This window comes from Siniperca chuatsi, linkage group LG16 (assembly GCF_020085105.1).
Source record: "Siniperca chuatsi isolate FFG_IHB_CAS linkage group LG16, ASM2008510v1, whole genome shotgun sequence".
NCBI classification, from domain to species: Eukaryota; Metazoa; Chordata; class Actinopteri; order Centrarchiformes; family Sinipercidae; genus Siniperca; species Siniperca chuatsi.
The window spans coordinates 29,074,373-29,091,024 of NC_058057.1; the positions used below are offsets into that span (position 1 = coordinate 29,074,373).

A 16,652-nucleotide genomic window follows, 5' to 3' on the forward strand; every position below is an offset into this window, starting at 1 on the left:
GACAGACAGTAGCGGCGGACAGTAGAGACAGTAGAGATGGACAGTAGAGACAGACAGTAGAGACGGACAGTAGAGACAGTAGAGACGGACAGTAGAGGCGTGCGACTGAAACATATTGATTTTGTTGCTCACTGATCAGAAGTCTTCAGCCTGTTCACAGCCGTTCAGTAGAAAACGTTGAAATTCCAACAGGACAGTAGAGACAGACAGTAGAGACAGTAGAGATGGACAGTAGAGGTGTGCGACTGAAACATATTGATTTTGTTGCTCACTGATCAGAAGTCTTCAGCCTGTTCACAGCCGTTCAGTAGAAAACGTTGAAATTCCAACAGGACAGTAGAGACGGACAGTAGAGACGGACAGTAGAGGCGGACAGTCGAGACAGTAGAGGCGGACAGTAGAGACAGACAGTAGAGACAGACAGTAGAGACGGACAGTAGAGACAGTAGAGGCGGACAGTAGAGACAGACAGTAGAGACAGACAGTAGAGACGGACAGTAGAGACAGTAGAGATGGACAGTAGAGGCGTGCGACTGAAACATATTGATTTTGTTGCTCACTGATCAGAAGTCTTCAGCCTGTTCACAGCCGTTCAGTAGAAAACGTTGAAATTCCAACAGGACAGTAGAGACGGACAGTAGAGACAGACAGTAGAGACAGTAGAGATGGACAGTAGAGGCGGACAGTAGAGACAGTAGAGACAGACAGTAGAGACGGACAGTAGAGACAGACAGTAGAGACGGACAGTAGAGACAGTAGAGGCGGACAGTAGAGGCGTGCGACTGAAACATATTGATTTTGTTGCTCACTGATCAGAAGTCTTCAGCCTGTTCACAGCCGTCAGTAGAAACGTTGAAATTCCAACAGGACAGACGGACAGTAGAGACAGACAGTAGAGACGGACAGTAGAGGCGGACAGTAGAGACGGACAGTAGAGACAGTAGAGGCGGACAGTAGAGACAGACAGTAGAGACAGTAGAGACAGACAGTGGAGACAGACAGTAGAGACAGTAGAGGCGGACAGTAGAGACAGACAGTAGAGACAGACAGTGGAGACAGACAGTAGAGACAGTAGAGGCGGACAGTAGAGACAGACAGTAGAGGCGGACAGTAGAGACAGACAGTAGAGACAGACAGTAGAGACGGACAGTAGAGACAGTAGAGACAGACAGTAGAGACAGACAGTAGAGACAGTAGAGACAGACAGTAGAGACAGACAGTAGAGACAGTGGAGACAGACAATGGAGACAGACAGTAGAGACAGACACTAGAGGCGGACAGTAGAGACAGACAGTAGAGACAGACAGTAGAGACAGTAGAGGCGGACAGTAGAGACAGACAGTAGAGACAGTAGAGACAGACAGTGGAGACAGTAGAGGCGGACAGTAGAGACAGACAGTAGAGGCGGACAGTAGAGACAGTAGAGGCGGACAGTAGAGACAGACAGACAGACAGTAGCGGACAGTAGAGAGACAGTAGACAGACAGTAGAGATGGACAGTAGAGACAGACAGTAGAGGCGGACAGTAGAGACAGACAGTAGAGACAGTAGAGACAGACAGTAGAGACGGACAGTAGAGACAGTAGAGGCGGACAGTAGAGACAGACAGTAGAGACGGACAGTAGAGACAGTAGAGACGGACAGTAGAGGCGTGCGACTGAAACATATTGATTTTGTTGCTCACTGATCAGAAGTCTTCAGCCTGTTCACAGCCGTTCAGTAGAAACGTTGAAATTCCAACAGGACTTTGGTTGTTTGTTAACAGACGTGAGGGGACAGCAGCAGCTAGGGCTGGCTCAGGTGAGTCCTGATCCAGCCCTTAGTTCTGCTGCTATAGGCCTAGACTGCCGGGAGACTTCCCATGATGCACCTCTCTCCTCCATGTTTATCCGTTACTGCATGTTACTAACTCGACATCTTCTCTCTCCCGTAGTTTGGTGCTTTCTCGTCTCTGCTTCTGTGAGCAGCAGTTTCTCTAACTGTCGGAAACCACTTTTACTCTTTGGCTTTGTTTGTTTTGAGGCTGAGGATGTCGGAGGAGCAGACGGTGTCTCTGGTGGATGTTCTGGAGGAAGATGAAGAGTTGGAGGAAGAAGCTTCAGCCGTGTTGGCAGGAAGTGACTCTGATCACTGCTCATATCCTCAGGTTAGCGTTATTATTGATTAGTGTGCATACTGTGTTCATCCACTCTGTGCTCACTTTATTAGGTACACCTGTAAAATCTAATGCAATCCAATACAACAGCTCTGTTATAAATTCTACCTTTTCAAACATAATAATGTTCAGGACTTAGTTTAACTACATGATCCCATTTACTGTGACTTTTGAAACGTTGAACTTATTATTATTAATGTTTGGTTAAGATTATTGAAAGGTTAGTACTTAGCATCAACAAATTAGAGACTAACCACCCAGGGACTCAAAACCCTTTCCCCCGCTGCTGAAAAACCCCTCGAGGAAACACTGAACTGAGAACATGACTGCCACAAATACTGATAAAAGCAAATAACTAAGAAGTAAAAAAAGTAATTAATATTTAAATTAAGTAATTAATAGTAAAAATAAATTTTTACTATTAATGTCTCAAGGTCGGCCAATTCGTTTTTAAATGCTTTGTGTTGAAGTTGTTCCACATATCCCAGAATTGATTTTGATTGATGCCGTTGTCAATATCTTCAAGTTTCATGTGGGTATAATTTAATGTACTTTTCTATTTGTTTTAAATGTCGTTGTACCTGATGCGTAAGGCCGGGTTGTTTGGTTGGCGATGTGTCTTGCATTGATCAAACCATTTGTTGGCGTTTTGCTTTTTAACAGGCTTCTGTTTTTGTTTTATAAGGTTAGCTTTAACAGCTGCCTCATGAAATATATTGATACCATCATCATCACCACCTCTGCTAAGGACGTATTGATTTTGGTTATATACTGACATGTCAGTCATCAGATCAGGTGATGAATTCGTCTCCACTGTCTGGGGCCCATCTGTAAGTTTAATTTATTCAGCTTCCTGGTTCCCTGTTCGTGTCACTCCTTTGACCTGAGAGTTTAAAGAACACATTTACTTGGTTGTGGTCTGAAAGGGGGGGTTGCTGTCTGACAGTGAAAGCACTGATAGTGGAGGGGCCATGTCAGTGACTGCATAGTCTACTACACTCGACCCAGGAGCTGAGGAGTATCTGAATCTCCCTAAAGAGTCCCCTCTGAACCTACCGTTAACTATGCACAGGCCCAAGGCCCGACAGAGTTGCACTACCTCCCTGCCGCTTCGGTTTATTTCAGAGTCAAGGTTGTTCTGATGGGTGATGGTTGGTGTGGTAAACAGGGAGACTGACCGAACACGTGGTTGTTGCCCTGTGGGTCGATGGCATCCGGTTCGATTCCCGTTCGTCCGTTCAGATCTCCAGTTAGAAGCACGTTTCTGGGCCTGGAAACAGCTGATTTCTGAGTGGAGAGTTTCAGAAATGCCTTCTTCAGAATAAGGAGAAGCTACTGTGTGTATGTAAATAGCACAGAGATATAGGTCTCTATCAGTTCTGCCCAGGCTTTGACCTAATCTTAACCAAATGTGTGATTTACCCAGTTTAACTGGTGAGATCTCCTTTATACCACACCAAGACCCCCCCGATGTTCTGCCCTTGCGTATGTTTTTTAATTTTATAGAGCGCACCATGACTTCATTATATCCTGGAGGACAGTGAGTGAGCAGATCATTTTCTGTTAACACAATTACATCAACATCTTTGATCGAGTTCATGAATTCAGGGTTTCCACTCTTCAGCTCAGAGGTTGAGGAGACCCTGAATATTGGAGGCATGTTCTATTTTCTATTATCATTGTACTGACTACTATTGCTATTGTTTGGTTTCTCAAATGAGAAACATATATTGTAGTTTATATGTATGTATATGTAACTCTCCTGCAGTAACCTTTTTGTATTTTCTGTGTGTATTTGTGTTTCAGGGCTATGTGAAGCGCCAGGCTCTGTACGCCTGTAACACATGCACACCAAAGGGAGGAGAGGCAGCAGGAGTCTGTTTGGCCTGTTCATACAAATGTCACGAAGGTCACGACCTCTTCGAACTCTACACCAAGAGGTCAACACTCGCCTTTAAATACACAAATGTGATATATTTGATAAATAATATATGAGAGAGAGAGGTCAGAAGAACAAATACCAGTTTACCATTAATAATCAATAATCATTGATCACAGTGAGAGTTAAACCTGCCTGGGTTTAACCACAACAGCATCAGGGAGTTTCAACACGGCCGTGAACGCACTCAAAGAAAAAGCTCGAAGAGCTCTAAATGCAATTAAGAGAACATTTTATAATTTCCAAATTAAAATGTTTTAAAATATGTGATAGTGTCATCCGGCCCACTGCGCTGTCTGGTGGTGAGTCTGGGGTCCACTCACCAGAGCTTTACCCGCCGGGACAAACGTCCAGCAGAGTCTCTACATGCAGGACTCTGCAGGTACATTTCACACAGAAAAACACCAACATGTGGAGCAGAATCAGGCAGAGACCCGCTGATACTTAACATCCAACAGAGAGCGCTCACATGTTTTAATCACCTTAAATCCCCCGAGACCCCCTCCATCCCAAAGACCTCCAGACCCAGGAGCTGAGCCCAGAACAGAGTCCCCTATGTCAGCTGGTGCTGAGTCTCACTGCCCCCCCTCAGACACTCTGACCAGTCTCACAGCAGCACTGCTTTCCAAACACCAATCAGAGGAAACCAAACTACAACATGACGTAAAGAAACCTGAATCTGGAACACTGGACAGAAACTAAAAGCCAAAGCAGATCAGAAAGTTATCTGGCCCTAAAAAGAGACGATGAACTGGCAGAATCTGTCTCTGCTGTCAGAGACAGGAAGCAGAGACAGATCCTGACCAAGTGCAGGCTCAGTGTCCACAAACTGGCATCGAAACAGGAAGACACAGACAGAACATGTGGTCGCTGTTGGACAGGTGAAGCGAGACAGAGATGCACTTCCTCCTACAGTGTACAACATTCAATGAAATAAGGAACGTTTACTTTAACAGGTTCAACTCTGTGATCTCAAATTTCAAAGCGCTCAAAGAGCTCAACATTAAAAATACTCAGAGAAGGAGGCAGGGCCGATCCTGCTGCCCAATATATATATCAACAACACACACACACACACACACACACACTCATAAAAAAATGCTGCAATGTTCATGTAGTTTTCACTTAATTGTATTTGTATTTTTAACTGCAAGTCAATTTATTATTATAATTATCTGTCTATATTCTAATAGCAATTTTTTTCAGTTTTTATTTCACACATTCTTTGGCAAAGTTAACATCTGTTTCCCATGGCAATAAAGCCCAACTGAATTCAATTGAGAGAGAGAGCGAATGAGAGAATACAGTGTGCATACAAAATGCAAATTCTACATAGAATTTTAAAATAATAATGATGGTGATATTAATAAAATAATAATAGTAATGATGATAGGAATAATAATGTCAGTATTAGTAACACAGCCAATAACAACAACTGTAGCAGCAGTTGTTGAGCAGGAACACGGGGGCAGCAGGTTGCCCACAACCACAGATCCAGACTCTGCAGGAACACGGGGGGCAGCAGGTGGCCCACAACCACAGATCCAGACTCTGCAGGAACACGGGGGCAGCAGGTCGCCCACAACCACAGATCCAGACTCTGCAGGAACACGGGGGCAGCAGGTGGCCCACAACCACAGATCCAGACTCTGCAGGAACACGGGGGCAGCAGGTGGCCCACAACCACAGATCCAGACTCTGCAGCTCCGGAGGCAGAAATACCTGCTGAAAGCGACAGAAGGAGAGAGGAGAGAGACGAGAAAGCACAAAACTACGGGAGAGAGAAGATGTCGAGTTAGTAACATGCAGTAATGGGATAAAAATGCATACAGATGGAGAGGGAGAGGAGGAGAGAGGTGCATCATGGGAAGTCTCCCAGCAGTCTAGGCCTATAGCAGCTTAACTAAGGGATGGTTCAGGGCTCACCCAAGCCAGCCCTAACTATAAGCTTTATCAAAGAGGAAAGTCTTAAGCTTACTCTTAAATGTGGAGATGGTGTCTGCCTCCTGAACCCAAACTGGGACCTGATTCCACAGGAGAGGAGCTTGATAACTGAAGGCTCTGGCTCCCGGACTACTTTTGGAGACTCTAGGAACCACAAGTAACCCTGCATCCTGGGAGCGCAGTGTTCTAGTCGGGTAATAAGGTATTATGAGCTCTTTAAGATACGATGGTGCCAGACCATTAAGAGCTTTGTAGGTGAGGAGAAGGATTTTAAATTCTATTCTGGATTTTACAGGGAGCCAGTGCAGAGAAGCTAATATATTGGAGAAATATTAGTCATCCAGGTCTTTATGTCCTTAAAGCATGCTTGAAGTTTAACTAACTGATTAGTTTCATCTGGCTTGATTGATAGATATAATTGGGTATCATCTGCATAGCAATGAAAGTTTATGGAGTGTTTCCTAATAATATTGCCTAGAGGAAGTATATATAAGGTGAATAGAATCGGTCCAAGCACAGAACCTTGTGGAACTCCGTGACTAACTTTGGCGTGCACGGAGGACTCACCGTTAACATGTACAAACTGAGATCGATCTGATAGATAGGATTTAAACCAGCTTAGTGCGGCTCCTTTAATGCCAATTACATGTTCCAGTCTCTGTAATAGGATGTGATGGTCAATGGTGTCGAATGCAGCGCTAAGATCTAACAAGACAAGTACAGAGACAAGTCCTTTGTCTGATGCAATTAAAAGGTCATTTGTGATTTTCACCAGTGCTGTCTCTGTGCTATGATGCACTCTAAATCCTGACTGAAAATCCTCAAATAAACTATTGTTATTTAGAAAGTCACACAACTGATTGGCGACTGCTTTCTACAAATAGAAAAATAGAGAAATATATAAAAATATTTTAAAACCTCTTAATATTTAAGTTTTCAGTACATACCGGCAAGACGGCACATGACATATTTCAAAGGACCCAGATGCCTGGAAATGCCTTTACATATCATTGTTTATAATAACCTCATGCTCCGAATGTGTTTTAATTTGTAAAGACATTTCTAACATGCAGATAAAGTTTTGTTATACAAACACTGATGGATCAATCAGTTAGCCTTTAAATTGTACCTTATTATTACTTAGATTATTAATAAAATCACAAAACTAAATCTGATTTAATCTGTGTCTCTGACATCTTTCTGTCAGCTGATTTAACAGATTTAACATTATTGTAAACAAACATGTTGATGTGACTCTTCTGTTTTCTGTAGGAACTTCCGCTGTGACTGTGGAAACAGGAAATTCGCAGAGCTGCAGTGTAAACTCTACCCTGTGAGTTCACAACACATCACATATAATGATGTAAAAATGTATTACATTTATTTTAATTAACACCAACCGAGTTCAGTACTAATGCTGAATCATTGTAGAACAAAAAGACATGAAGGGCTGACTGTAATCTTTCCATATGTTGTATGTTAACTGGTACCCATAAAGACAGAAACCCTGACGCTGTGTTCACACCAAACACGAAGCGAACATTCGCCTCATGTTACTCACGCAAGTAAATACAACCCTCAAATATTCACCCTTTCTGGCTTACTACAGTGGTATGAACCCAAAATAAACTGATTTTTCTGTGATTTAACTGCAATAAATGGATCAAAAGGATGCCAAAATAACTACATCATGATACTGATTTGTAAAAAGTCTGAATTCATGCTTTGTCAGGTCTGTCCTCAAGACAACAAGCAAACAACTTTTAAAATGCTTGTTTTTTGAATGGAGTTCGAATCGATCAGGGCTAATGCTAGTGCTAACTTGGTTCATAGTAAAGTACACCCGATAGCTGGAATCAAGTAGCAGACATGTTTTCAGAACTTACCAGGTAGTCCTCGTCTACTTTTGTAATCTCCGAGCAATCTCCTGTTTTGTCCGGTCTCTGTATAAATATGAAGTAGTAGCTATGATAGAGCGAGTGCCCACAGACGGCGGCTACAAAAACAACAGCACAGGTATGTGTGTGTCTGTGTCTTTCAGGAGAAGGAGGAGGTCAACAGTCTGAACAAATACAGTCATAACTTCTTTGGAGTTTACTGTACCTGCAGCCGACCTTACCCAGACCCGGAAGACCAGGTGAGACACACACCTGAACATTACCTGACACCTGTCTAACAGGTGTGCTCTAGTTCCTTTATTAAATCTATGCCTCTCTGCTTTTGACTGGTTTTGTCTCCAGGTGGAGGATGAAATGATTCAGTGTGTGGTGTGTGAGGACTGGCTGCACGGCAGGGTGAGTCCAAGAAAAGTATATAATACATTTAGCAACAGTACACCTGACACACCTGTCAGCTGTGACATCACAGTCCTGACTCTGAGGTTTCAGTATAAACGTTGAAGAACTTTTCCTTCAGTCTGTGTTCATCAGTCACAGGTGTATTTTATATTCAAAGTCCACACTAAGTTCAGTCCGAGCGACCTGACGTGTTCACTGTAAATATAGTGCAACTCTGTGTTAAAATGTAACTGTTATAATGTAACTCAGTGTAACTATAATGTAATAATAATAACTTTATTTCTATAGCACCTTTCATGCAAAGATGTAGCCCAAAGTGCTTAACAAAACAAGATCAGATGAAAATAAACAAGAATAGTAAGTAAAAATAGCAGCAATAGCAATAAGTGAAGGAAAAAACAAACAAAAATAGTTTGTTCACAATACAATAAAACATTAACAATGATACAAGCAAAGTTAACCCAAATTAAAAGCCAAATTAAAAAGACAGCTCTTTAATTTCTTTTTAAAAATTGCAAGGGAGTTTGCCGTTCAAAGAGAGGCGGCCTCACCAGATTTCTTGTGGGACACTTTAGGAACTTGTGAAAGAAAGGCGGTGGAAGATCTGAGAGTTCTTGTTGGGACATGAAATGAGAGGCAGTCGCTGATGTATGAGGGTGCTAATAGGGGTAATGTGATCTTTTTTTTGTATTGGTCAAAGCCCTGGCTGCAGTGTTATGAATTATCTGTAATTTTCTTAAAGACTTTTTAGGGAGACCAGTAAAAAGAGAGTTACAGTAATCTATGTGGCTTGTAATAAAAGCATTTATCAGCATTTCAGCATCATTCTGGGTTAAAAATGGTCTAATTTTGGCAATGTTCCTCAGACAATTTTGTTTTTGTGACCTTGTTAAATGGCTAATAAAATTTAAGATCAGAGTCTAAAATCATTCTCAGATCTATAATGTGTTTTAATTAGCTTAGACAGGCTAGCAAACGCTGACTCTAGTCTCTGCCTTTCTGCTTTTGAACCCACTAGCAGAATTTCTGTTTTGTTTTTTTGCTCATTTCTTTTTAAAACATTTGTTACTCATCCAGATGTTAATATCAGTGAGATAAGTAAGTTCTGCTGAAACAGAGATGTAAAGTTGTGTATCATTTGCATAACAGGGATATTTGACATTATGAGGACTAATTATGTTGCCCAGAGGGAGCATGTATCAGAATCAGAAATACTTTATTGATCCCCGTGAGGAAACTCTTTGTTACAGCAGCTCGCCTTTACGTCAGTGCACACAGGAGGAAGTACTAGCAAACAATATAATACACTATAAAAACAGGTCAGAAAATAAATTAAGTACCAGGTGGGTATAAGTATAAGATAAAATAAGTGTGGAGTACCAAGTGGGTTTACCGGTTGATGATGAGAATACAGTATAATAATACAATATATATACAATAATACAGTATAAAGAGAATAGGAACCCAGAATGCTTCCTTGAGGAACTTCGTATTCGGTGTCAAATGTCTGTGACACAAAGTCGCCTAAACTAACAAAACATTTCTTTCTGATAAGTACGAGCTAAACCAGTCAAGCACTGCACCTGAGAGACCCACCCATTTCTCAAGTCGACTGATCAAAATGCCATGATCAATCCTATCGAATGCAGCACTCAGATCTAACAAAAACTGCTGCATGTTAGAATCAGTCGAAATTCTCAAGTAATTTACTACCTTTTTAATAAAGCAGTTTCAGTGCTATGGTTGGTCCAATAGCCGCACTAGAATTTATATATTTTATAATATATTATTAGTATTAAGATGATCGTTTAGTTGGTCAAATACAATCGTCTCAAGAAGTTTACTGATAAAAGTAAAATTTGAGATAGGCCTGCAATTAGCAAGGTCACTAATGTCCAGATCAGGCTTCTTAAGCAGAGGCTTTACCACAGCTGTTTTAAAAGCAGAAGGGAAAGTACTCAGAGACCTGCACGGGCCAAAAACTCCAGCCCTAGCCCAGCCCTAGCCCATGGTGTTCAAGCCCTAGCCCAGCCCTAGCCCAGCTCTAGCCCAGCTCTAGCCCAGCCCTAGCCCATGGTGTTCAAGCCCTAGCCCAGCCCTAGCCCAGCTCTAGCCCAGCCCTAGCCATGGTGTTCAAGCCCTAGCCCAGCTCTAGCCCAGCTCTAGCCCAGCTCTAGCCCAGCCCTAGCCCATGGTGTTCAAGCCCTAGCCCAGCCCTAGCCCAGCTCTAGCCCAGCCCTAGCCCATGGTGTTCAAGCCCTAGCCCAGCTCTAGCCCAGCTCTAGCCCAGCCCTAGCCCATGGTGTTCAAGCCCTAGCCCAGCTCTAGCCCAGTTCTAGCCCAGCTCTAGCCCATGGTGTTCAAGCCCTAGCCCAGCTCTAGCCCAGCTCTAGCCCAGCCCTAGCCCATGGTGTTCAAGCCCTAGCCCAGCTCTAGCCCAGCTCTAGCCCAGCCCTAGCCCATGGTGTTCAAGCCCTAGCCCATGGTGTTCAAGCTCTAGCCCAGCTCTAGCCCAGCTCTAGCCCAGCCCTAGCCCAGCCCTAGCCCATGGTGTTCAAGCTCTAGCCCAGCTCTAGCCCAGCTCTAGCCCAGCCCTAGCCCAGCCCTGGCCCAGCTCTAGCCCATAGTGTTCAAGCCCTAGCCCAGCCCTAGCCCAGCCCTAGCCCAGCTCTAGCCCATGGTGTTCAAGCCCTAGCCCATAGTGTTCAAGCCCTAGCCCAGCGCTAGCTGGACAAAGTCACAATAACACTTTAAGCTCTCTCTGATACACGCAAAAACACACACACGCTACTAAGAGGTAAATTTATTATAAGCCTCAAACATAACTACTAGTGGCACCGTCAGTCATGCCCACAAATATTAATACCGACTGTCCTTTACAGAGAAGCATGAGCATGTAGTAGAGAATAATGCTCTGCACGTATGTGGGCACAATGAAAGGATCAAAGTTAAATGAACCCGAGTCCAGCCCGAGCCCAGTGTATAAAAAACAGAAGGCCAGAGCCCATCTTGAATCAACTTAGCGTGTTGCTTGCAGACCTCTAAAGGTACCTAACTGCAGAGGTGTGTTGATTATTCTTGTTGTTTCATAAGAGAGACACTGGAAGCTGGATTTAAACAGTTTGGTAGGAACGGGGTTTAGTGCGCATGTGGATGACTTCATTTTGTTGATGATGACACCAATTTCATCAACTGTTCTCAAGCAAACGGATGTCATAGTACACCCACCGGTAGATCACAAAGAGGTGATGACTCTATATGTATATTTATAATACTGGATCTAATGGTGTCAATTTCTTCTTTAAGAAATTATGCAACTTCCTGACATTTAAGAACTGAGGCTTGATCGTTTGAACTGAAAGTCGAGATGGTTTCAAAAGAGTGTCGATTGTGGAGAAAAGGACTTTTGTGTTTGTTTTCATAAATTATCTTTGAGAAATGGGCTTATCTTTCTTTTTCGACAGCATTATTGTTTGGAACTTTAAGATATCAAAGTGGACATATGATTTACTTTTGATACACTGTCTTTCTGTGCTGCGACTGTTTCGGTTACTTGTCTTTTTTTAATACTTAGTGGAGCAACAGTGTCAAAAGAAGACCTCAATTTATTATTAAAACCATGCACTAGATCCTCAACTGAGCACGCGTTTGATGGAGGAAAAAAAGTATTAATTATATCTAAAAACCTAAAGCATTGTTATCAAGGATTCGCTTAAAACTGTTTTGATGCAGACACAGTAGCATTAAAAAAAACACAGAAATGTCTGTCTGTCAAAATGACGGACAATGAGAAAGTCTAACGCGACCTCTGCTCTGATAGAAGTTGAATGAAGAAACTGGAAGTTGTGTAGCGGTTGTGGCAGCTTCTGCTGACCGACCGTCACTGAACTCACCTGTTTGTGTTTACAGCACCTGGGCTGTGTGGTTCCAGACTGTGTGGAGCTGCAAGAGATGATCTGTGAATCCTGTATGAACAAAAACCCTTTCCTCTGGACCTACGCCGCGCACCTGGCAGGTAAATACTATGTTACTATACTATGTTCATCAGTCAAGTCAACTTTATTTATATAACCCAATATCACAAATCACACAAATTTGCCTCAAGGGGTTTTACAATCTGTACAGCATACAACACCCTCTGTCCTTAGATCCTCGATTCAGATAAGGAGAAACCAAAAAACCCTTGGGAAACAGGGAAAAATGGAAGAAAGGTCAGGACGAACAATCAAGATGACAAAATTATAGATAGACTGTAACATATATGAAGAATATGGATCCAGGAAGACATTGCGCACCTTTGTGCCTTCAAACAGATCTGAGTCACATGACCTCCTCTCCACCATGGAGACCTGGAGGACAGACTGCACAAACACACAAGAGGCAAAACTAAGCAAACCATTCACACACAAGTAGGAGAAAGGAACAGACACACAGAGGGAGAGACCAGGGAGAGGCTGAATCTCCTGGAGAACGAAGATCCAGATCCAAAACATCTGTAGAGAGGCACCGACAGCTGAGAGAAGAAGAAGAGTCGAAATTCATTCCATGACGGAGTATAATTTAGCCATGAGGTGAAAAGAGAAAAGCAGAGGGTTAAGAACGGAGCCCTGAGGTACTCCATATTTCACATCAGAAAATTTTGATGTGGTATTATTAAATTATAGAAAAGGTTTCAGTCGTAGTCATTATTATTATTATTAGTATTATTAAAGGAAATACAATGTGTTCTTTCTGATGCGAGATCCAGGCCAGAGACGCCAAATTGATTTTCCAGTCGTCTAGGAGTATACAGTGATCAATGGTATCAAAAGCTGCACAGAGATCCAGTAATAGAAATACTGAGCTGGAATCCAAATCCATGTTAAGCAGAAGATCATTTACCACTTTAGTAAGTGCAGTTTCGGCTCTAAAAGCAGACTGAAAAGGTTCAAAAAGATTAGTTACATATATGGGCCGAATGTTACTGAGACACAACTATTTCTAGTATTTTTGAAAAGAATAGAAAGTTAGAGATTGGTCGATAATTATTTAGAGACCCTGGATAAAGATCTGGTTTCTTAAGTAGAGATCTAACCACAGCAGTCTTAAAGCTAGTGGGGACAGCGCAAGTCATGATGAATTAATAATATTCAGCCAGAGATCTTTAAAAAGTTTAACCGGTTGGGGGTAGAGGAGTCAGGTGGTTGGTTTAGAAGCTAAAACCAGCTTAGACAATGTTTCGAGAGAGAGAGTCTCTGTAATTTGTAAGATTTCATACATGTTCTAGTGTCTTTTGGGTCTTTGGTGTCTTTAGTTGTGAGTCGATCACTTGTTCTCAGTTTATTTACAGTGTTTCGGTCCTCAGACCATCAGGTAAAATTCATGAATTTAATTTTAGTGTTCAGGATTTATTTGGTTCTTTTAGTTAGAGTTTATGATCCAACCCTCCGGTCTAAGACTTTCTGTAGTGAGGGTTTCCTGCTGGGTGTTTATAATAGTTAAAAGGCAGAACATTAGAACATAATACTGACGGACCGCAGTACAGTTATATTGGACTCTTACAGTCCTCTAACACCACCCGCCCGTCTGCACACCATCTCTGCATTAACACTGACAAACACAACAGACAGAGCCGAAGTTGACCTCAGAATCATGTTTATTGCCCAGTGCGTTTTCACATACAAGGAATTTGCCTTTTGCTTTGGTACATAACAATAAACATAGTAAGAGAAAATAAAAGTCAAATTAAAAGCAATTACTGCAAAAGTCAAGAATCATAAATAAAATAGAAACTTATAATAAAAAATATATTAATATGTAAAATATATCTGTTTTTAAAAAGAAAAGAGTTGTACCGAGTTGGAAACAAAGAGGATGGAATGTGCAAAATATCGACTAAAGATTGTGCAAATGTTCACAGTATAAAGGGTGTGTGCAATGCACAGAGACAGTAATCCGCACGATGTGTGTTAATGTGATGCACTGAGTCAGATGTGGAAACTGTATGTTGATGTAACGTGTAGTGTCTATGGGGATATGAGGGTCAGTATCTGTGGGGGTCCCGGTCCAGACGGAAAGAAACTGTTCTTGTGGCGGGAGGTTTTGGTCCTGATGGACTGCAGCCTCCTGCCGGAGGGGAGTGTCTTACTGTGAGGAAGAATGTAATGTGTTTGATCTTGATGCATCCAGATTAATTTTTCATGTCAGTCATATAAAATGCAGCTCTCTCTCTCTGACTGAATGTTATGACTCTGCACTAGCTGCTCCTCAGCAGTTCGACCAGCTAACGGCGAGGAGCCTGGTTCTCTGGTCCAGCTGTGTCTCTGTTTCACTGGTATAACGTCTCTCTTGTGATTAATCAAAATCATACTGCTAATAAAGACAGGAGCTCTGTGATGTGTTCAAGGTGCCTCTGAAAACAGATAATCACAGTACTAAAATGTTTCACCATGTGTAAAGTAAAACTGGTGGACAAGCATACCTCTACTCCTGTTCATCTTAAACTTCCTGTATCTGTGATGTACTTCCTGTTCAGTTCCAGGTGCAGCAGTACAGGTGAAGGAGGAAACAGCAGCAGACGAGTCAAACACAAATCTTCCTAACAAAGAAGAAAAGGTCAGAGGGTTAAACTGATTAACCGATGAACTCTGTGTTAAAGTTAAAATCCTTCAGATGTCAGTTGCCATGGTCTTTGGCGGTGGCAGCACTGCACTTCTGTACTGCACATGTCAAATGAACCAGGTCCAGACTGGAGATTTATCCTCCACAGAGTCAGAGACAACAGGACAGTTTGCTTACAGTAAGTTAGAAGTCATGTCAGTAGCATTTTATTACAGACAGACTGATGTCTGCTATAAACAGCAGAAATAGTAAAAAAAACAAAAAATTAAAAAAGGTAAAAATTAGAGATGCTCAGTTGAATGATCCAGTATCAATAACGAAATCCATCTTTGTATGCAAGTGTTTTTTCAGCGGATTTGTTCTGAGTCTTGTGTATAAACTGGTTATTTCTTATATTTGATCTGAATCCACCATCACATCGTAACGATCATTTGCACGGTAAACATTATAAACCCTGTGTTCACTGTCCGTCACTGCTGCTCCTAAACGCCGGCTAGCTTACTGCCGCCCTTCTCGTCTCTTTAAAATAACATAAAGCACATTCAGCGCGAGCGGGTCGTCTTCTGTCAGATCAGTCCGATCCCTCTCCAGTACAAACTGCAGTGGGAGAGTTTTTTAGTCCGTCACACAATTCAACTCTTCAAACTTCCAAGATCATCAAAATGTTTCTGTTATCTCTGCTTGATCAGACTGAAACTGACTAAAAATTACGGTTTTACTTTTGAACTGTTATTTGGACTTATCTGACTGAGATGTGGACTCGCGATCTCACACACTCGTTATTTCTGACAGTTGATACAAGTTTGGCCTGTTTAAAGAAAGATCTAGCGTTTGTACTTTGAATAAGACTTGGTGTCACAGATGTTTTATTGTTACAGTTTCAGCTCTAGGAAGTTACGATGGGTGTCTAAACACTAACAACTGTCAGAAGAGTTCAAACTGATTATTGATCTGATGATCTGGAGTCAGTTAAATCATCTGATACTGACAGAATATTTAAAATAAAAACTAACATTGAAATCACAATTCACACTGATCAATGTGACTGATTAATGATCAATAATCTGTCAGGGTGATGATGTCATCCAGCCCAGCTGTAAGCGGAGCCGTGAGGAGGCGGAGCCAAGCTGCAGACTAAAGGAGCTGCAGGTGATTGGTCAGAAAAGAGTCTTATCAGGAGCTGTGTTCTGGCCATCAGCTTGGCGCTCTAAACTCTGCTCCTGCAACACCTGCCAGGTAAAATTCACCTTTCTGAGTTTCTATTGGCTGAGGCACTGATGATGTAATTGTGAGGTCATGGGTGTGTTTAGTGCGTAGTTCTGTATCTGATGTCTGATCGCACTCATGTTTAATCAGCCTTTACTCTTTATACAACCTTTACAAACTCTGACTAAAGTCTGATGGGTCTTTAAAGAACAGCAGCTCACATTGTTAATAATGGTTTTACTCTTTAAACGCCCTTTTGACTGAAAAACTAATGAGTTTTTGTGTCCTCAGGAATGTCTGTCTGTGGCCGGTCTTTCCTTCCTGTTGGATGAGTCAGACACCGTCCTCGCCTACGAGAACAAAGGAAAGAACAACGAACAGAGACAACAAGGACACGACCCTCTGATGTCAGCGCTGGACAACCTGAACCGAGTGCAGCAGCTCGAGATCATTCATGGTACTTAAAACTACAAGTACTACACTTAAAACTACAAGCACTGTACACAAAACG

At 42.2% G+C, this 16,652-nt stretch overlaps 1 protein-coding gene across 3 annotated transcripts in view; it reads left to right on the top strand.

Moving 5' to 3' along the window:
• Window positions 1-16,652, top strand: part of ubr7 (ubiquitin protein ligase E3 component n-recognin 7) — a 30,067-nt gene that overhangs the window by 5,847 nt on the left and 7,568 nt on the right. For 2 of the 3 annotated variants that reach the window (XM_044168658.1, XM_044168656.1), the window contains exons 2-10: window positions 2,023-2,146; window positions 3,962-4,095; window positions 7,311-7,371; window positions 8,080-8,175; window positions 8,279-8,332; window positions 12,245-12,350; window positions 14,850-14,929; window positions 16,007-16,171; window positions 16,433-16,598. In XM_044168658.1, the coding sequence (XP_044024593.1) occupies window positions 2,030-2,146; window positions 3,962-4,095; window positions 7,311-7,371; window positions 8,080-8,175; window positions 8,279-8,332; window positions 12,245-12,350; window positions 14,850-14,929; window positions 16,007-16,171; window positions 16,433-16,598 (979 nt within the window). In that variant the 5' untranslated portion in view covers window positions 2,023-2,029. Of the gene's footprint in view, window positions 1-2,003; window positions 2,147-3,961; window positions 4,096-7,310; window positions 7,372-8,079; window positions 8,176-8,278; window positions 8,333-12,244; window positions 12,351-14,849; window positions 14,930-16,006; window positions 16,172-16,432; window positions 16,599-16,652 lie in introns of those variants that run through there. The other variant, XM_044168659.1, reaches the window with a different exon arrangement.